The following is a 22937-nucleotide window of genomic DNA, read 5'->3' on the forward strand; positions in this document are numbered from 1 at the left end:
GAGGTGTGCTATATTAAGAAGAGCCTTTGTGTCTGTTTTCACTCGCCTGTAACTCTACCGTTACATTTATCTCTGGCTGTGTTCTGGATGGCTGACTCCACGTAATATTCTCTGTTCAGACTACATGATCAAGTACAGCAAGTGTATGAATTATCACTATCCCTCTGAAACAATGAGAGAGTGAGAGAGAAAGAGAGACAGAGAGAGAGAGAGAGAGAGAGAGAGAGACAGAGAGAAAGACAGAGAGAAAGAGAGAGTGAGTACAATCTCCACTGTAGCATTTCTGTTGTTCAACCTTTGCTCACACTTTCTTCTGATGAGTATTCATGGTTAATCCATTGCCATGGTTGCACAAATACGCAGAGGTTGCCATGGCACAGGATGGGCATGTGACTGATGTTTAATTCATAAGTAAGGAATGCCAGGCGTTCCAATATACTTGACAAAGTGGATTTGAGTCACTGAGGTCATTTTAAGTGCTAAAAACGTAACCTTTTGTTGATGTTAAAATGTGAAGTAAAAGAAAGCCATTGTGTTGTGTTGAATGATTTTAGATTAAATCAAATTAATATCTGGTCAAATGTGAATAAAAAGTACTTTTCATATAAATTAAGTCAGCAAGATTTTTCACTTAAAGAAACAAATACTTTAATTCAGAAATTAAAGTCTTAAATCTATGAAGCGTGACAAAATGTTATATTTGTTTAAAAAGATGTACACAGTATGTCAGATAAACAGTAATAACCTTGTGTTCAACATGGAATACTAAAAAAGTATAGTATATAAATAATACAATAATATATAAAAGTAATAAATAATGTTTAAATAATAACATTTTATTATCCCTTAAGTGATATTCCATCTTATTTCCTGTTTTTTAAACATAAAATAATACGATGCTATGCAATTTATATAGGGGTGACCCCAAATAGTCGAATATTTGATGCTTGTATGGGAGAAGACTGATTATAAAAATCTCAGTCGCATATTCACAGAGGTAAATTATGAAACGAGGATCATGCTAGTATACACTGTAAAAATGCTGTATATTACATTATTGTTGTAAATTTTACAATGCACTTTCATTCAGTATGAGCAGATCAGAGCGAGTCCATTCATTTCAGTTCCTAGCGCATAAAGGGCTCTATAATACACCTGGTGCAAAAAGGCACAAGATGTTTTTGACGCAATTTGTTGCTATTTTCAGACCAGCGCAACCCTATTTTTCACGTTTTGCACCATGCTGTTTAAATAGCAAATCCATTTGCGCACTTTGTGGACTCATGGGTGTTCCGTTCAAAAAAGGAGGTGTGTTAAGGTGCATTGTTGGTCCGTTGCTATTTTGAGAAACTAAAATAGACTGCGCCATTTACCAACTAAAAGCTGGTCTTAAGGCCAGTGCAGCGCAGAGCATGTTAGTTATGCACCTATGCAGGTCCAAAACGCGTACACATTCCTTAAAACATACAGGATGTACAGCAACACACAAAAATCTTCTTTGAATTATTTTCAACATACAAAAATATAAAAACCAGCACCTCCATGCATTCCTCATCTTATTGGACTTTTTTCAGTTTATTCATGACAATTTGCATTTGTATAACATTATTAGCAGCAGTATTATTTATTATATGCAATTTTATATTTGTTTTAATAAAAACAGGTTTAGATTTGTCCACCTCTTGAGTTTTGGAGACGTATGCATCATCATATGGCGCATAAGAATAGGATGTGTGTTTGGATGTAACCGTTTTTTTAAACTCACTTCATCATTATTGTTCATATATTCGTTTGCTGGAAATTAGAACTGAATTTAGAAAAAGTGTTGAAATAAATCTTTGTGCTTAACAAACAAATTTAAATATGTAGGCTAATGGATGTCTTCAGTGGAGTGAGTCTACTACAGTTTTCTTGCTCTACGAAAGTAAAGGAGTAAAGTAAAGAGTAAAAGTCAAGTAAAGAGAAAGTAAAGAGGCCGTATGGAGGAGGCTCCTTCTTTATCCTCAAGCTGCAGATAGTCTGTTTAACTGTTTTCTCGCTAATTAAACGCTCAGCTTTGGTGCGACGCAACTGACTTTGACTGAGGGAATGGGAGATGAGACTCTGATTTGTTTAATACATGTTATGCTCAAAACACACCCATAACTCATTAAGAGAATAAGCAAAACCTTGTTAGATCATGCGCTGGGGCGCAAATCATATTTTTCCGTCCTTAAAATACATGCAAAAGTGAATTCCCTAAATGCTTTTGCACCATGCGCTTTAGACTTTATGCCAAGATCGTTAAAATAGAGCCCTAAGTTTCTGTTAGTATCAAGCTAGAAAACAAACATTTTTAACCTCTTACTTTCTTTTCTAAATAAATACTGCTGTTAATTTGCGAATATCAATATTAGGACTATTAAAATGACTATAATCCTCTTTCTAGATGCACTTTCGATATCTGACTGATGATGACAGTTCATCTAGTGCTAGAGCAGCACCATAACTCAAAGAAAGCTAGATTTCAGACCTGAGTCCGAAAAGAGAAGAAGAGAAATAAAGGACATTGCAGAATTAGTTGCTCTTGACATGAGATCAGTAAAGGACATTGCGTCAGTGAGGACATTGTGCTCCAAACATGCTCGAACAGGCAATTTTTTGCTTTTTTGTTTCATGTGAAATGCAAATCCTGTTTGCAGTGAGAGCTTTCTGCAGTTAATTGTTAATTTTTAAGCAAAAAAATAATAATCTTCCACACCTTTTGTATAATTTTCTGTACATTGCGGCTCAAAAAAAGAAGAAAAACATCTGACTCACCCAAACATCTGACTATCAGTCAACTAATAAAATCACAATACGGAGACACCTCTATAAAAATAGCAGGATGGGAACGCCAGATCAGAACTGTTATAACTCATTAAATAAAAAAACACCAACTAAATAACTGTTCACTCGGCTGTCTCTTGAGTTAAAATACTATGTAAAGTTTTACTATGAATATTATAATTAGATGATCCACATTCCACAGGCATGGAAAAATGTCTCAAAGTCTGAAAGTGGATTAGCATTCACCGAGCACACTTAGAAATTCAATTCAGATGTGCAGAATCAACTTAACTTTGGGAATATGAGCTAATGAAAACCCCAGAAAAGATAATTACTTTACAGCAGCTAAAGAGCGATCTGAGTGCCAATTAATTTCAGGAACAAAGCAAAACATGAAACACCCCAGCAGGTGGTCCTGAGTTTTAGTTCTCGGTAAGATTGACTGACAAGACCCCAAAAAATGGATTTGAAGGCACACTGACAGAGGAGTGTGTGTGTGTCTGTGAATTATTTAGCATGCTAGTTCTTCATGCGATACGCTCCAGTCTGAATGGTTGCGCTCTATCGGTAGGCCTGTCGCTTCATGCAGTAGAGTCATTGTGCCCAGTTTCCAAACTGAATTATTGAGAGAGAACAGAGACTCCACCTGAAACTCCTACCAACTCTGACTTCAGATAACGCTGACTTCACAACACTCTCAGTGAGTCAGATAAGACTCATCTCTGCCATATCTCATCTCACTGACCTCTGTTAGATAGACTTTAGATGACTTTACAAACTAAACTTTTTAAAATCAATACTTCCTTTTTCTAAAACAATGTTGCTAATTTCTTTTTTTAAAGAGTTTGTTCACCTAAAAATGAAAATTATATTTATTTACCCTTATTTTGATCCAGTCAGTTTCTTTCTCCTGTTTAACACAGTTGAAGACATTTTGAATAATGTTGGAAAACAACCAGTTGACCAGTAGCTAGGGCTGTGCGATTAATCGAAATTAAATCGCGATTTGAAACGTTATGATGAGCTAATCACAAGGGGCTGCAATTTGAAATATATTTGTATTATTTAATTTCCCCTGCCCAGAGCAAATGCGTGACTGCTGTCTGTGTGACAGTCATGTAGCCAATTGAGTGAGCACAATTGAGTAATGAGTGTCTTGCTAAAAAGTCAACTGAAAGTATTACCAGTGACAATCTAGCAGCAAGCAACAGCCACATGCAATTTCAGAGTTGTTTCAGCTATGTTAGTTTGCTGTGTGTTCTGTAATTTTTTATAATATTATAATATTTTTTTGTTTTTATAATAAGCTATCTCCGTAATTCAACTTGTTTACAGAAAGGTAAGGTCATTTTATTTGTGTTAACTGTTTGCTCTAGAGAAAAAAAAGAGTGTTTAATTTCTGAATCTTTAAAAACTCATTTGAATAAATGTTTAAGTAAGTTAATCTTTTCAGCTTCTTTTTTTAACTAACACTCACTGCATTTTAGTAGCAAGAAGCTACAATACAGAATATTGAGCTGAAGCTTGACTACAAAATTAAATCGCAAACCAAATTAAAATATCTGGCAATATCTGGTAAAAAAAACTGCAATTAGATATTTTCCCCAAATGTTGTCTCTGGCAACATTTCTTAAAATATCTTCAATTGCATTGAACTGAAGAAAGAAACTCATTGAGGTTTAAAACAACCTTGTAAATCACTTTTAAATGTTGAATTAAGAGTTTTTTCTTATTTTCATTTTTATCCTTCAAATAGAGATCAAATATTTACTAAACCAGCAAAAGCAGAATATTTTGTAATTCATATGATATTCGGTAACACTTTATTTTAGTGTCCTTGTTACACAACCTTGATCCATGCACTTACTATAACAGCAACAATAAATTACAAATAACTACATAAAACTAACCCTCATGCCTCATTCACACTAGCAGCGACTTTGTAGCTGCCTGTCGCTTTGGGGTGCGTTTCCGAAAACCATCGTTAGCCAACTAAGGTCGCAAGTTGCGTCGTTACAAACATAGTTCATTGATTTGACATTTCCCAAATCCATCATTCCAACGAACATTCGCAAACTGCATCGCAAACTTCTATGCTTGCAACTATACCTCTGGAGCTGTAGTTAGATTCCCAAATTGTAAAAGTAGACATAAAAAAAAGCAATATCCTATTTAGTATGATTTGCTCATCACCCAATGACGGTTGGGGTTAGGGGTGGGGTTAGGTGTCACACCTCCTTTTTAAAATCGCACATTTTCATACGACTGAACTCGACTAAACTGACAAAACTTAAAATAATTACATTTCCTCGTGAGATCAGGCTGGATTTATATATGAAATTAGAATACGTGTTAGCTTTTGTGAGTGATTTTATGTTAATTTAGAACTGACTATGGAATATTCTTAATAATATTTGTAAAGGAAACACAGGCCCTATATGTGCCTATATATGTACACATATTTCAACTGATATATAAAAAAGGGAGCATGTTTTTACCAAAACTAATATTGAATATTTTTTTAATTGCATATGCGTGTAAAACAATATAATTTGCACAAAGATATTATGGGGTTCTTCCTTAAAGAAGTTGTTACCACCCCGTTTAGAGCATCATTATGGGCGTTTTAAGTTATAACTAACGCGGTTGTGTTTGCAGCAAACACAGGTTTGTGTAGGTCTACAGTAAGGAAAATATATCCGGCCTCTGAAGGAGATGAGAGAAGATCACGTGAGCTCTACTGGTGCTCCTATTGGCTGGCACTCAATAAGTCACTTTTCATTTGCATAAAGTTGAAGGATTCTCAACTTTGTCGTGTCACTCAGCACGCTCACCTTGTCACCAACGGTTGCTGACGCTCGCATTCATAGATATTTACATTAGATCAGGGATTCTCAACCCGTGGACCTCAGCGATCCTCCAGGTGGGCCGCAAGATAGCTTAAAATGAACTTAAATATTATACTATAATTATTTGATTTCAATATTAAATATGAATATGTAATATTTTAAATGATCGAAGTAATGGCATTTCCCGTTTTCTCTAATTGAATAAGCTAATTCGGACTTGGTGCAAAAAGACATGTGGCTTAAACTTCCAATCGCTGCGCGTCAACTAGGACATTGTAGTTGTATAAATCAAACAGTCACGCAAATGTAAAGGTAACATTAATAGTTTTAATAACTGGCTTGCGATAACTGTAGCTTTGAACCTGTCTGTGCGTTTTTTTTAATATTAAAATATATATTACTATATTTTATATGTAAATATATGTATATTTATAATGTTTTTTTTCTTGTTTTTTTTAATGATCTAAAAAAAGAGAATAATAGAAGGCAAAAGAAATGATTAAAATTTATTTTGCTAATAAAGAAATGATTAAAATTTATTTTGCTAATAAATAAAGCTTTAAAATGAGCATTTTCTCTAGACAATCAGTTTGGGCCTTCAAAAAATTTTCAGAGAAGGAGGTGGGTCTCGAAGTGAAAAAGGTTGAGAACCCCTGCATTAGATGTTGCCTATGCAGCTGTTGTCTATTGCAGGGGTTTTCAAACTGTGGGGCGCACCCCACCAGGAGGGCGCCAGCACCTATTAAGGGGGGTGTGAGACATTGAGGCGTGCACTCGTGTAAATTATGATGATGATTTTTATACGTTCACTAGAGGGAATATGATTAACTATCAGGCACCTGTAGAGTTAATGCTTAATTAAAATATATACAAACAAAATGGAGTGGGTGCTTTTTAAAACTAATGACGGTGAATGAATGAAAGTCAAACCGATGAGCCATCTGACCAAAAAATGCCTTTCTGAATCAAATCTGGATGACCCTCAGGGGGCAAACAATAATTCTGACTTCACCTGATGACCCTGGTAGTGAGAAATATTATGTTTCTTTCTTTTTACATTTGTTACTTACTATAACTAATATATTAAATGTTACTTACTATTCCTATAACATTATATTGAGGTCTCAATTTTTTGAACCAGCGAAGAATGACTGACAGCCCACAGACATATTCATCTCCTGAATACTGTATGCAGTGCACAAAAACCAAGACTTGCACCCTAAAATTGTATTAAATGCTCATTAAAATCGATGTAACTAACAGGCTGAAGCTTTATAGCTTGCCATAACTCAAAACAGTTTTTTAGAGTAACGGCAAGTAGGCGTTTTTTGGACTGTTAAAATGGCAGGCAGCTCCATCTGAACTGCTCATTGCTCTCTCCAGAAACAACCTCCACAGTGTGATAGCCTCATATTAACCACACACATTTACAAGCACAGCCCTATGTTGTGTAAGCCAAGACTGGATTGTGGCTTTTGTCATGATGTTACTATAAAATTGAGTTGACAAGGTTAATAAACAACCTAAAGCACTTCCTCGATTTCATAAGCCTCCTTACATATAGCTGTAAAATCTGCATCTATTCAACAAGACATTTCCTCTTCTTACAGACAGAAAAAGTGTGTGTAAACTGTCTCTCTACTTCATGCATGAAGAGTTAACATTTCTTTTTTGTTTGCACGGTGGGTGTGAACTGTCTGAACACCCCTCAAAGCAATTTTTTGGATGCGAAAAGCCAAAAAAAAAATAACTCGGTTCGAACCTACAAAAGTTTCGTGGCAGTCTGTCATTACAATTCACACAATGTGAGGTTGAATTTATTTTTTAACGTGCAAAATTCACAGATGAAAATTTTGGATTCAGTGTGCAATAACCTTGACTCTTGAAGAATTGAAAGAGTTTAATTTCTGTTGTCTATGTGTTGATAAGACAGCACAGTGGCTCAGTGGTTAACACTGTTGACTCACAGCAAGAAGATTGCTGGTGCGAGTCCCAGCTGGGCCAGTTGACATTTCTGTGTGGAGTTTGCCTATTCTCGCGTTCATGTGGGTTTCCCAAACAGTCCAAAGACATGTGCTATATGTGAATTGGTAAATAAAATTGGCCATAGTGTATGAGTATGTGTGGGTAATATGAGGGTTTATGAGTGTTTCCCAGTACTGGGTTGCAGCTGGAAGCTAAAAGATGCTGGAAGCTGCTAAAATAGTTGGTGGTTCTGCTGTGGCGACCCTTGAAAAATAAGGGATTAAGCCGAAGGAAAATTAATTGATAAATAATATGTGTTGATATTTATGGGAAATGCATGTAGTTCAATTCAATTCAATTAAATTACTTATTGAGTAATTAAGTTACTTTTCAGACAAAGTAATTAGAAAAGTAATTTAAATACAACTTTAATCATGGAATCAGTAATTAATTACTTTTTGAAGTAATTTACACAATACTGACACCAAGTCAGATCAGACATGTATTTAAAAAAAAATACTATTTAAATTTGTAAATCAAAAGTAAACCAAATCAGTCACCTTATGGACCCTTTCACAAGACTATTATGACACGTTTAACGGTCATCATAATCTTAAATCCTTGAAGGTTTTTAATATTTAGATTTTTTTATAAACGTATGGATATTTATAAAAATTTCTGAATGTATTATATCATCATTGTGTAAAATTACAAAACAACGAATTACCGCTTATGCAAGGTGTTTCTGATGCAGTGTCTGAGAGTAAATTTGACAATATTCTCTCCTCTTGCTGTCGTCATCAGTCACACAATTTTTTTCCTTTTTATGAAAGTCTTGATAACACTATCGTGGAGTTTTTCTTTTATTATTTCAGCAAACAGGATTGTAAAAAAATATTTGTTGTACTTTCCGATTCACTGTGCTTTAAGTTTACCCACCTATGATGGCTTCCACTACTGAGAGACCTGGCAATGTGAAAAGGGTCTATTGCATTTTGGCATTCACCCATACATGGCTCTGAATTGTTAAAACACTTGCTATGAATGTGAAAAACATCAAACAGAATCTGGTCTGATTTGTGATGTTTTCCACAACTTAGGGTCAATTTTATTTTGTAACACACAAAAAATTTGATCGAGAACTTAAAATAGTGTGTGATTTTAACTAATATTAACTATTAATGTGACTTTAAGCTAATAGGCTCACTCCTATTAAAATAAACATTCTCAGTGTAATTTATTAGCATTATTATTTTTGTGTAAGGGATGTCCAATTAAGCAGAAAGAAAAGGGATAGGAAATGACATGAGATGTGTAATGCGTGATTAACATTGGCTGGACTCACCAGAGGCGAGGGAGACAGAGCTATGTTGCCTATGGAGGCTTTTAATTCATCTACCGAGGGAGCCGCAAAGCTAGCGTCTGCTGGCAGGGGTTTGATTTTGATCTTAAATTTTTTGCGGTGATCCTCCTCTTCTTCAGACTCGCTGGACGAGAAAAAGTGAGTCTTCTCTTTGGAGACTGGTGGAGGGCTGTTAAGGGGTCAGTTGTTAATTGTCAGGATTGCAACACTGTGTACATTTTTACAAACCTTAGTCAGGAAAGACAAAAACAATTGACTAAAATTAACACTTGCCACACATCAAGTGCGAGTTCAGTTTGTGCTGGTGAGTATTTTAAAACTGGTTCTTATCTGTTGGTTGGTTTTATTGTTATTATTAAATCTAAAACTGAAAGAATGCAATGGCGTTTAGAATAAATCTGTTTTTAACAAAAGTATTGCAAAAAACAGGTTTTTATGGTTTTACTATGGTTGTCTAAACTGTGGTTTTCCAATTAAATAAAAGCTGAACAATTTAAGGTTTGAAACCCCAAAAATATGATATAATATAATATAATATAATATAATATAATTAATATAATATAATATAATATAATATAATATAATATAATATAATATAATATAATATAATATAATATAATATAATATAATATAATTTAATATAATTTAATATAATATAATATAATATAATATAATATAATATAATATAATATAATATATTATAATATAAAATAATATAATTTAATATAATATAATATAATATAATATAATTTAATATAATTTATTATAATATAATATAATATAATATAATATAATATAATATAATATAATATAATATAATATAATATAATATAATATAATATAATATAATATAATATAATATAATACTTAAAACTGTTTTAGAGACATTTATTTATTGTTTAAAATTTGCTTCCTAGCAGAATTGATAATAATGTTTAGATAGTGGCCATTACAGCTGAATAATTCTTAAAAAAATCTGTTGCAAATCAAACATCAAAGACACACTGGTTGGATTTCCGTTACATCACACCCTTGTTTTTTCATTGCCAAAAAAAATTATAATATTTTTACAATTACTGAATATTAAATAAAGTCATTGATTCTATGCCATGGCTCAATAAAAAGATATCTCCCTCTTCCTCATCTGGCCTGATGCTGTATCCTTCATCATCTAATTCAGGTGAGTTCTGCAAAAGAAAAGAACCGGTGTCAATCTTTATTACAGTTTATCTAAATTAAACAAAAATAAAATGTAATAGGCTTGAACTGTCATTTACATTTTGCTGAAAATGACCAGGCTCTTGAAAGATGTACTTACATATCTGTCCCAGTCAATCTCCCCGTAGAAGCCATTTGGAGCCCCATTGGTCTTTTTCTGTGACTGAGCAAATCAAAACACAACATCATAACTCAGATTCAATTCTATTGAGATCATATTTATATGATTTTGGTATATTTAGGGGTGTCACTCCAGGAATCTACAGGCGTTTATTGAGTATTGAGTATAAAGTTAGACTTTCAGCTACAAGCTGCAATGTTAGACTTTTCTCTACAAGACTATGCTATCTATAGAGTAAGTATACCGATTCAATCTCTTGGGGTTCCTTGTGTCAAGATCGTCCATAATACAGAAAAAAAAAGACATAATTTGTTTTAATGAACTTTTGTACAAGCATTTAACATACTTCCTAAAACATAATTCACATTTTATAGCATTTCAAATGTGCTGTGACAAGTCGCTCCAGGATATTGTAGCAGTTTCTTTTAAATATCGGTGGTATAATATTACTGATTTTGTGACAAAATTATTTGATTCAATTCTTGTGTGTTGCTATAAAAATACTTCAAAAATCTTTTCTCCTTTTTTATCTCAAGAAACATTGGATTCGCAAAATCCTGGAGGGACTGACACAAAGCTTCTTACATAACGCAATTATCATCAAACAAGCATAACATGCTCAAAGCACACACATTTACGCACAACATGAGAGTGTTTGTGTAGCACATTTTCCACACACACCCCTTGTTTTACTTTTGCTTTACACGTTGTTTAGGCTTGACATTTATTATGAATGTTTTTTATAGTGAATGCTATAATTTCTGTTCTGAATACTGCTAATTTTAAATGATTTATTTGTGGAGGAGTGAGGGGAACTTAATGCTTATTTCTAATGCTGTCTTTTTTACAGCCACAAACTGCCTATTTTACATAATTTCTTTCTTAAATTATACAGCTTATGCAGACGTGTGAATTATCTGTGTTTTTTATGTAATAATAATGCGGTTAAGACAAAAAACTACTAGCCTGGCAACTTATTTTCTAGACAATATTTAAATTACAACTGTAGACTAATGGGCTAAACACTTCTCTTTTGCATTAACTTAATAATGGTAATACTAGGGTGGCACAGTGGCTCAGTGGTTAGCACTGTTGCCTCACAGCAAGGAGGTCGCTGGTTTGAGTCCTGGCTGGTCAGAAGGCATTTCTGTGTGGAGTTTGCATGTTCTCCCCGGGTTGGTGTGGGTTTCTTCTGAGTGCTTCGTTTTACCCCACAGTCCAAAGACATGCGGTATAGGTGAATTGAACAAACTAAATTGGCCATAGTGCACAAGTGCATATATGAATGTGAGAGTGTATTGGTGTTTCCCAGTACTGGATTGCAGCTAGAAGGTCGCTAGCTGCATAAATCATCCGTCATTATCTGCTGCATAAAACATATTCTGGAATAGCTGGCGGATCATTGCGCTGTGGCAACCCTTGAAATAGAGTCTAAGCCGAAAGAAAATAAATGAATGAATGTTAATACTAGTGCTGTCAAACTGCATCCAAGATAAAAGTTTGTATTTACATAATACATCCATGTGCAGTGTATATTTATGTTTATATTTGTATAAATACACACGCATACAGAACAAAAATACAAAAATATAAAAAAGAAATATATTTACATATATATTTTGATATAATTTGTCATTCATTCATTCATTCATTTTCTTTTCGGCTTAGTCCCTTTATTAATCCAGGGTCGCCACAGCAGAATGAACCGCCAAATTATCCAGCATATGTTTTTACGCAGCGGATGCCCTTCCAGCTGCTACTCATCACTGGGAAACATCTATACACACCCATTTACAGACATACACTGCGGGCAATTTAGCCTACCCAATTCACCTATACCACATGTCTTTGGATTTGTGGGGGAAACCGGAGAACCCGGAGAAATTAAACGGTTATTTCATTATCCAGTTATATTATGGATAAGTTGTTTAGGGAAATGTTTTTCTTTATTTATTGAGAAATGAGTGGTCTTTTATGTGCGTGCATGCGTGCGTGCGTGCGTGCGTGCGTGTGTGTGTGCATGTGCAGCAGCTCTAAAGAGCTGCAATTAGCTCTGAATATTTTATTCAGTCAGTTCCCCAAAATCTCAATGAATTGAATGAAATGAATGAACTGAACAGTACACGTATGCACTTAATTCTTAACATATTTAATTAACTGCATATGTTAATGAATCAACTTTGCCAGCACTAATTAAAATATTGATTCAAATTCCAAAATACAAATTATAGTAAATTTGGCTCTTGAAAGGATGCTACAGTTAAGAGGTACTTACTCCACCATCTCTGTCTGGTGACCCCCTAAAAACAGGAGAAAAAAAACAAAAGAGACAAAGAGAGAGACAGAGAGGTCTTTAATACCCACTTAACATGCAAGCCTCTCTTTTCTCTCAACTCATGCACAGACGCAATTAGCCAGGCTCTGCTCAGAGGGACAGAAACACCTGTGTGTTGAGCTCCAAACTGACACACTCTCAAATAAATAAATAAATGAAATACAAGCATCATCTGCAGCCTTTTTACACCCTGAAGCAAATACATAGCATGGAACTACATCATGTTGATTGAATGAGAGAAAAGATTATTTACTATGCAAAGCCTGACTCTTATTTTGAAGCTAGAGTGTTTTACAGAAAATTTGGATATGTTTTTGTTGAGTTAAATTTGCCGTTTTGGCACACACACAGTAAGAATATAGAGTAAGAATATAGAGCCCATATCTTTCAGATTTTTTTTCAAATCCACAAAAGATGAAATTCTGATTGTTGGTGATGTAAATTAAGAAGATGTTTATGACAGCCTAGCAGACTATTTACATAAAAAACACATATATATATATATCATTTATCACTCTATATCGCCCAATAATACAGCCCAAGTTCATTGAACGCGTGTTTTAGCCTACATTTTTGTGACACATAAAATTTGTTGCTCTGGGTACATGTTGTTGCACATTTTAGACAACATATCCACAAAAGGGAGTCTATATTTTTGGGAATCTAAAATGTGTTGCTTATCATAAGTTTTGTTGTACGTTTGAGCTAAATGTCTTTCTTGTACACCACACCAGATAAGTTGTCTGGTGAATAGGGAGGTAACAATTCGAAGCCGGTTGAAAATAGATTCAAATGTGATCATCCAAACTGGTAGAAATGTTGAACAAATCAGACAAAACACAAACTGTGTAAATACTGCAAAAAGACATTTACTTACACCAAGAGTGTCAAATTCAAACTTGGTAAGGGCCACACTGAGTGTTGAGAATAAAGTCAGGGGCCGTACATGTACATTTTTTAAAATGTATTTATTGGATGAAATAAAAGTGTAATAACAACTGTATAACATCTCTTACACTTTATTAAACCACATTTATCAAAATAGCAAGGTTTTATATTTAATTTGGACCACATTTGTGTCACAGCAGCTTTTATCTTTATCAAAACACGAAATAAGGTCTCTAACCAATATAAGCATAAAACAGTACAGTAGGCTAGCATAGAACAGAAGTCTACTTTAAAAACAATTTCATTTTCAGAAAAACTGATAATAAAACAAAAAGCCAACAACTGATTTACCACATTGTAACAAGCAACAGATGGATTCTGATATTGTGTTGTTCTTTTAGCTTTAAAAAGGCAGCCTAATCATGAAATGATCGCTGCCAACTGTCGATGCCTACAACTGAAATAAAAAATTAAAGCAATATATTTATTAGTGGGCTACAATAGATAAATGGTAGCCTATATAAAAAATAAATGGTAAGAAATTGTATTATTTCGATTATTTTGCTTCAAAGGACACTTGTAATATATGAATAAATATTTCCCACCTTAATTGAAATTGTCAATATTCTCTGTCCACTTTGCGTATTTTGCCAATGTACGAGTCTCAGAAATATTTTAGCTTGTTTACATTTAGCGTAACATTTTGCTAACGTCTTAATTAGAGAGCAAGGTGAAGCGCAACCGCACCACCGGCGTCTCAATATTGTAATGGTCACAGACCTAATATTTAAAGCCAGCGCGGGCCACTTGAACTTCAGCACCAAAACTTGTTGTCGTGCCTGATTAAATGTCTTGAAGGGCCGCATTTGGCGCGCAGGCCTTGTAATTGACACATTTGATTTACTCTAACAGAAGAACAAATATAATGCACATAAACCATCAGTACAGTGAAAACTACTGTCACAGAGACCTATATGCAAAAAAAACTATTAAGAAGCCAAACCACATGGACCGGATGATTTACTGCTCCGCTTGCTGTAATAAGTGCTACGCGGAGATCACACGGTGCATCAGTGTTTTCATAGCGAAAGATGTTTTTCAGACTGAAAGAGGAGGTTGTTCTGTTACAGCAGGGGGTATTCGACTATTTTTACCCTCTCCTTTTCAAATTAGTTTATGCATATTTTAATAATTTGCTTAGTATTATTGAATATTCATTTTTTTTTTCCAAGATTATCTATTCTTAAGTGTATCACATAGATATTTTAACTAATTAATTCTACAAGTAATATTAATTATTCACCTTCATAATCATGTTCAACTCCTGTCTCTATCCTACTACATAATTAGTAATTTTATAATCAGTATTTTATGCCAGTGGCCAGTCCCTTGGAGCAGAGGGTCTCTTGACCACTTCTGTACACACTGCTCTCTGGTTTAGGAAAGGCTTACCTCTCCACACCAGTCATCTCAGTCCCCACTGAAAGATTTTTTTTTCAGGAGGGAACATTTTAAATGTGCAAAGCCAGAAAACAGAGATATTCTGATTTTTCTTTTTAAAAATGTAAAATCCCAGCACAGTCACAGTTTTAGTTGTTTATATTAATGAGTCTTATTTAGTTTGTATTATTCTTTTTTTTTTTTTTTGAATTTGTTTTAAAATAGCAATTTAGTTATGGCAGAAAATTTATTATTTTGCAAAAAAAATATGCAGTATTTAAGAAAAATGAAAGGACTTTTCACCTCAAATTTGTTTCAAATAATTTTGTTTAAAAAATGGTGACTAAATCGTATTGTGAGATTAGCATCGTGAATCGTATCAAATCGTGAGTCAGGTGAATCGTTACATCCCTACTGGTGACAGATTATCAGGTGATGCAAATATATTCGATTACAAAACACAGACATTGTAAACAAATCAAACATTGAGAACACTAGGTTCATTGTTATTGTTGTTTTTTGTTATCTATTTGAGTTTTGTTTGTAGTTTAAGTTTGTTTTTATATTGCTAAAGCCATTTAACATCTAGGCACTAACAATGAAATCTAGTCTTTGGGCTAATTTGGGTACATTTACGTCCTTGAGGAATGTTGATTAATGTACACTGTCCCTTGTTGTGAGATAAAATATATTGAAATTGAAATAGACATCCTTCATTTGTTTTGTGGTGTTTATCTGGTGTTGTGCAAAGAACTGCACAAAAAAATCCTTTATTCTTATATAATATATTCCTGTAAATATAATTTGCAGGAAAAAACTTGTTGTTGATGCCATACTGCCCCACAGCATTGATTTTTCCTAGAAACTGCAGTCAAACAAATGTACCACAGAAAAGTGTATAGTTTATATTGTGGAGCAACACATATAATGCAACGTGAGATTCTTTCCTCATTGCAACTTGTTGTTTGACACTTACAAATGCATACACTTAACATGTACAAAAGTTGCTCTTATCTCATAATCCTAACACTCTTATTAAGGTTTTTAAACAGTCTACATTACATATAACAACATAAAAAGGCTTTCATCTTTACACTATAAACAAATCATCTTTTAATACTTCAGAACTCTAGAAGACTCTGTTTACTGTCACTTTAAAAAATGTGTATCACGATCTGAAAGTCTCACAATCAGACAACGAGGCATGTGATAGATTTTCTGCAAAGTTTTGATCATGTTCATAACCAAGGCCTTAAAAAATTTTAGCATATCAAATATACAACACTTTTATATTGATATGGTAAACACTGGTATATAAATAAGTGAAACCTACGTAGAGTCAGTGTCCTTTTCTTTCTTCCGTATCCCGAAGGCCTTCCTGGTGCGTTTTTTCAATCCTGTGAAGAACAGAGAGATTATTAGTGCTCTGATTTACTGTGGCTAAAAAAACAGTGTCAAACAAACAGAGTATAGCTTCATAGACACACACATAGCATGAACTGAAGGGTGTGTATGTGCGTGTTAAAGTGTGTGAACATAAGTGAGTTGATGATTGGAAAAAAGAGACAGTTTGAGTGGCTTGTGTCCATAGTCCTATGACATTTTAGATCAAAGAATGAACTGAATCCATTATTGAATCACACTCTCGACTGCTGGTTCGAAATTGATTTCAGCATCAACAAGATCAGAGATATAAAGGATTAGCATTTAACAAATTCACAAGGTAAAAATTCATTCAGTCTTGTTAAATACTGGATTCTGGAAAACACTGACATCACAATATTTCATTTTTATGCAATGTATATTATGATTTCACTCCATGACAAATAATTCACTATTTTTTAAATGATTGCGGACATTAGGGGACTGTACTTTAATAATAAATAATACATACAATCATGCATAAATATTCAACTAAGACAGAAATGAAATATTGAGTCTGGATGATTTAAACTTGCTTGAAATGTTTACAAAGTAACAATTTTACAAAGTTCATATTATAAACTTTTACTCTATTACAGTTAAACTGTACAGTAGGGCTGCACGATTCATCAAAAAAAGATTGAACCATACACATGATCTTAATTCAGGTTTCTACGATTCAGCCAATTATATTATCAAGGTCAGGAGAGAAGCGTAAACACTGTCACGCAAGTCTTCATGTTTTATATTGTATATACAGTTGATGTCACAATTATTAGCCCGCTTTTGTTTTTTATTTTATTTTTTAAATATTTTCCAAATGATGTTTAACAGAGCAAGGAAATTTTCACAGTATGTCTGATAATATTTTTTCTTCTGGAAAAGTCTTAATTGTTTCATTTCGACTAGAATAAAAGCAGTTTTTAATTTTTTAAAAACCATTTTAAGGTCAAAATCATTAGCCCCTTCAAGCTATATTATTTTTTAATAGTCTACAGAACAAACCATCATTATACAATAACTTGCCTAATTACCCTAACCTGCCTAGTTAACCTAATTAACCTAGTTAAGCCTTTAAATGTCACTTTAAGCTGTATAGAAGTGTCTTGAAAAATGTCTAGTCAAATATTATTTACTGTCATCATGGCAAAGATAAAACAAATCAGTTATTAGAGATGAGTTATTAAAACTATTATGTTTAGAAATGTGTTGAAAAAAATCTTTTCTTCGTTAAACAGAAATTGGGGAAAGAACTAAACAGGGGGGCAAATAATTCTGACTTTAACTGTATATATATATATATATATATATATATACATACTCCACCAAATGGTGTAGAAAGTGTCACATACTGTATTTATAAGGTATAATTTACTCAAAAATGTCATTTCTGTCTAAATGTAATGATTAGGCCAAAACATATGTCCAATATCATTATCGCTGTTTTACCATAGGTTTGAGAATTAACAATAATAACAACAATAATAATAATAATAGCCTACTCACATTAACCTTTATTTTACATCTACAGAATCGTGAGAAAATCGTGAACCTAATGTAAAGAGCTAAAATCGAAGAGAAACAAGCAAAAAATGTTTGAAGTGTGTCCTTATGACAGGGGTAATATGCATAATGCTAGATCAAACTTATCACATTTATACTATATCACATCCATTTTAAAACCCTTCTAATATACTGTATCTGAAGCTTTCTTTTATTATTATTATTATTATTATTATTATTATTATTACATTAGTTTTATATTTACAGTTTTTCTCAGTCACTTTAGTGCATTTCTCACACTATTTACATTTGCACAACAGTTAACGCATTTCTCAAAACAATTAGTCATTTGTGCACATCATAGTATCAGTTTCTCACTCCTTCCAACAAATTGCAAATGCTTTTAGACATGCATCAATTTCTTTCTTACAACTCTCTGCTGTTAATTATGGTGGCTTGAAAAGCCAGCATACTGTTATCTATCTTAAACTTATTATTATGGTGGCTTGAAAAGCCAGCATATTGTTATCTATCTTAAACTTATTATTATGGTGGCTTGAAAAGCCAGCATACTGTTATCTATCTTAAACTTATTATTATTATGGTGGCTTGAAAAGCCAGCATATTGTTATCTATCTTAAACTTATTATTAGGCTGGCTTGTCAAAGCCAACCTACTGTTATCCTTTCTAAACTTATTATTTTATTTTTTTTTTTTATTCTTCTGAGACTAAATTTGCAAGACTATCTCCTCCTAGAGCTTTCGAGCTATGACCACCAAACTCGCACCAGACCTCCAAACTATTCTGACTCGCGTTGCTATATCTTTTCCGACTGATCCGACTTTCGGTTTTCCGAAAAACGTCCCGGGACCACCGAAAAAATCCCATAGACTTAACATAGGATCAAACTTTGTGAGCTCATAACTCTGCGTCAGACTGTCGCACAGACTTCTAACTGGGCTCATTTAACTCAGATTATCAATCTGCCAATGACTGATCACCTTTAAACTTTCTAGCCACTACCCTAGCAACCACTTTTGGACCCTAGAAACTGTCCCATAGACTTCCATTGCAAAAGACTGCCATTGACTTAACATTGAATCAAACTCTGAGAGCTCAAAACTCTGCATCAGACTGTCATACAGACTAATGGCTAAGCTCATTTAACTCAGACTACCAAACTGCCAATCACTGATGAGCTTTTAACTTTCTAGCCACACCCTAACTACCAGATACTGCACCCTAGCAACAACTGTCCCATAGACTTCCATTGCAAAAGACTGTCATTGACTTAACATTAGATCAAACTTTGTGACTTCATAGCTCTCCATCAGACTGTAATAGTTATGGGTGAGCTTTATCTATCTATCTATCTATCTATCTATCTATCTATCTATCTATCTATCTATCTATCTATCTATCTATCTATCTATCTATCTATCTATCTATCTATCTATCTATCTATCTATCTATCTATCTATCTATCTATCTATCTATCTATCTATCTATAAACTGTTTTATCTATCTATCTATCTATCTATCTATCTATCTATCTATCTATCTATCTATCTATCTATCTATCTATCTATCTATCTATCTATCTATCTATCTATAAACTGTTTTATCTATCTATCTATCTATCTATCTATCTATCTATCTATCTATCTATCTATCTATCTATCTATCTATCTATCTATCTATCTATCTATCTATCTATCTATCTATCTATCTATCTATAAACTGTTTTTATCTATCCATCCATCCATCCATCCATCCATCCATCCATCTTTAAACTGTTTCTATCTATCTATCTATCTATCTATCTATCTATCTATCTATCTATCTATCTATCTATCTATCTATCTATCTATCTATCTATCTATCTATCTATCTATCTATCTATCTATCTATAAACTGTTTTATCTATCTATCTATCTATCTATCTATCTATCTATCTATCTATCTATCTATCTATCTATCTATCTATCTATCTATCTATCTATCTATCTATCTATCAACTGTTTTATCTATCTATCTATCTATAAACTGTTTTATCTATCTATCTATCTATCTATCTATCTATCTAATTCATGCTAAAACGATGCTAATTTATGCTAGAATCATGCTAGTACATGCTAATTCATGCTAGAATCATGCTAGTAACATGCTAATTCATGCTAGAATCATGCTAGTAACATGCTAATTCATGCTAGAGTCATGCTAGTAACATGCTAATTCATGCTAGAATCATGCTAGTAACATGCTAATTCATGCTAGAATCATGCTAATAACATGCTAATTCATGGTAGAATCATGCTAATGCCATGCTAATCGTTCTATCTATCTATCTATCTATCTATCTATCTATCTATCTATCTATCTATCTATCTATCTATCTATCTATCTATCTATCTATCTATCTATCTATCTATCTATTCACACTTTTTAAAACGGTTTTAAACTAAATAAACTATTACCGACAGACTTTCACAAGCCAGCCTCAAAGTTTGTCCTCAAACTTTAATAATCTAGTTCTTCTTCTTCTTCTTCTTCTTCTTCTTCTTCTTCTTCTTCTGAGACTAATTTCTAAGTGTATCTCCTCCTAGGCCTTTCAAGCTACATACTTCAAACTTTCGTCAAACCTTCAAACTGGTCTGACTCGGGTTGCTATATCTTTTCTAACTGATCCGACCTTGGGTTTTCCGAAAAACGACCCAGAAAAATCCCAAAAGTCCCATTGACTTAACATTGGGTCAAACTTTGTGAGCTCATAACTCTGCATCAGACTGTCCTACAGACTCCTAACTGGACTCATTTAACTCAGTCTAGCCAGCAGCCAATAACTGATGACTTTTTAACTTACTAGTCACTCCCTAGCAACCACTTACAGCACCCTAGCAACTGTCCCATAGACTTCCATTGTAAAAGACTCCCATTTACTTAACATTGGATCAACCTTTGTGAGCTCATAACTCTGCATCAGACTGTCCTACAGACTAGAGTCTGGCCTCATTCAACTCAGTCTAGCCAGCAGCCAATCACTGATTACCTTTAAACTTACTAGCCACTCCCTAGCAACCAATTTCAGCACCCTAGCAACTGTCCCAGAGACTGTGACTAGCTATTCTAACACACGCTAACAGTTTTAACATCCTACTGACATGCTAATCTTGCTAGAAAGGTGCTAGCAACACGATAGTGACATGCTAGTCATGCTAGTAACATGCTAATTCATGCTAGAATCATGCTAACAACATGCTAATTCATGCTAGAAACAAGCTGACTCATGCTAGAATCATGCTAGAAACATGCTAGTTACATGCTAATTAATGCTAGAATCATGCTAGTTACATGCTAATTCATGCTAGAAACATGCTAATTCATGCTAGAATCATGCTAATTCATGCTAGAAACATGCTAATAACATGCTAATTCATGCTAGAAACATGCTAGTAACATGCTAGAATCATGCTAGTAACATGCTAATTCATGCTAGAATCATGCTAATAACATGCTAATTCATGCTAGAATCATGCTAGTAACATGCTAATTCATGCTAGAATCATGCTAATAACATGCTAATTCATGCTAGAATCATGCTAGTAACATGCTAATTCATGCTAGAATCATGCTAATAACATGCTAATTCATGCTAGAGTCATGCTAGTAACATGCTAATTCATGCTAGAAACATGCTAGTAACATGCTAATTCATGCTAGAAACATGCTAGTAACATGCTAATCCATGCTAGAATCATGCTAGTAACATGCTAATTCATGCTAGAATCATGCTAGTAAAATGCTAATTCATGCTAGAATCATGCTAGTAACATGCTAATTCATGCTAGAATCATGCTAGTAACATGCTAATTCATGCTAGAAACATGCTAGTAACATGCTAATTCATGCTAGAATCATGCTAGTAACATGCTAATTCGTGCTAGAATCATGCTAATAACATGCTAATTCATGCTAGAAACATGCTAATTCATGCTAGAATCATGCTAATAACATGCTAATCCATGCTAGAATCATGCTAATAACATGCTAATCCATGCTAGAAACATGCTAGTAACATGCTAATTAATGCTAGAAACATGCTAGTAACATGCTAATTCATCCTAGAATCATGCTAGTAACATGCTAATTCATGCTAGAAACATGCTAGTAACATGCTAATTCATGCTAGAATCATGCTAGTAACATGCTAATTCATGCTAGAATCATGCTAGTAACATGCTAATTCATGCTAGAATCATGCTAGTAACATGCTAATTAATGCTAGAAACATGCTAGTAACATGCTAATTCATGCTAGAAACATGCTAGTAACATGCTAATCCATGCTAGAATCATGCTAGTAACATGCTAATTCATGCTAGAATCATGCTAGTAAAATGCTAATTCATGCTAGAATCATGCTAGTAACATGCTAATTCATGCTAGAATCATGCTAGTAACATGCTAATTCATGCTAGAAACATGCTAGTAACATGCTAATTCATGCTAGAATCATGCTAATAACATGCTAATTCATGCTAGAAACATGCTAATTCATGCTAGAATCATGCTAATAACATGCTAATTCATGCTAGAAACATGCTAGTAACATGCTAATTAATGCTAGAAACATGCTAGTAACATGCTAATTCATGCTAGAATCATGCTAATAACATGCTAATTCATGCTAGAAACATGCTAGTAACATGCTAATTAATGCTAGAAACATGCTAGTAACATGCTAATTCATGCTAGAATCATGCTAATAACATGCTAATTCAAGCTAGAAACATGCTAGTAACATGCTAATTAATGCTAGAAACATGCTAGAATCATGCTAATTCATGCTAGAATCATGCTAGTAACATGCTAATTCATGCTAGAAACATGCTAGTAACATGCTAATTCATGCTAGAATCATGCTAGTAACATGCTAATTCATGCTAGAATCATGCTAATAACATGCTAATTCATGCTAGAAACATGCTAGTAACATGCTAATTCATGCTAGAATCATGCTAGTTA

The 22937-nt window shown here is 33.6% G+C and overlaps 1 protein-coding gene across 5 annotated transcripts in view; it reads right to left on the reverse strand.

The window, feature by feature from the left end:
* sgip1a (SH3GL interacting endocytic adaptor 1a) overlaps positions 1 to 22937 on the reverse strand; it is a 152085-nt gene that overhangs the window by 42584 nt on the left and 86564 nt on the right. For all 5 annotated transcript variants that reach the window (XM_056460021.1, XM_056460023.1, XM_056460022.1 and 2 more), the window contains 5 exons: positions 16321 to 16384; positions 12600 to 12624; positions 10304 to 10366; positions 10115 to 10172; positions 8968 to 9146 (listed from right to left, as the gene is read on the reverse strand). In XM_056460021.1, coding sequence (XP_056315996.1) covers positions 8968 to 9146; positions 10115 to 10172; positions 10304 to 10366; positions 12600 to 12624; positions 16321 to 16384 — 389 coding nt within the window. The remainder of the gene's footprint in view (positions 1 to 8967; positions 9147 to 10114; positions 10173 to 10303; positions 10367 to 12599; positions 12625 to 16320; positions 16385 to 22937) is intronic.

The sequence above is a fragment of the Danio aesculapii genome, chromosome 6 (genome assembly GCF_903798145.1).
Source record: "Danio aesculapii chromosome 6, fDanAes4.1, whole genome shotgun sequence".
Classification (NCBI taxonomy): domain Eukaryota; kingdom Metazoa; phylum Chordata; class Actinopteri; order Cypriniformes; family Danionidae; genus Danio; species Danio aesculapii.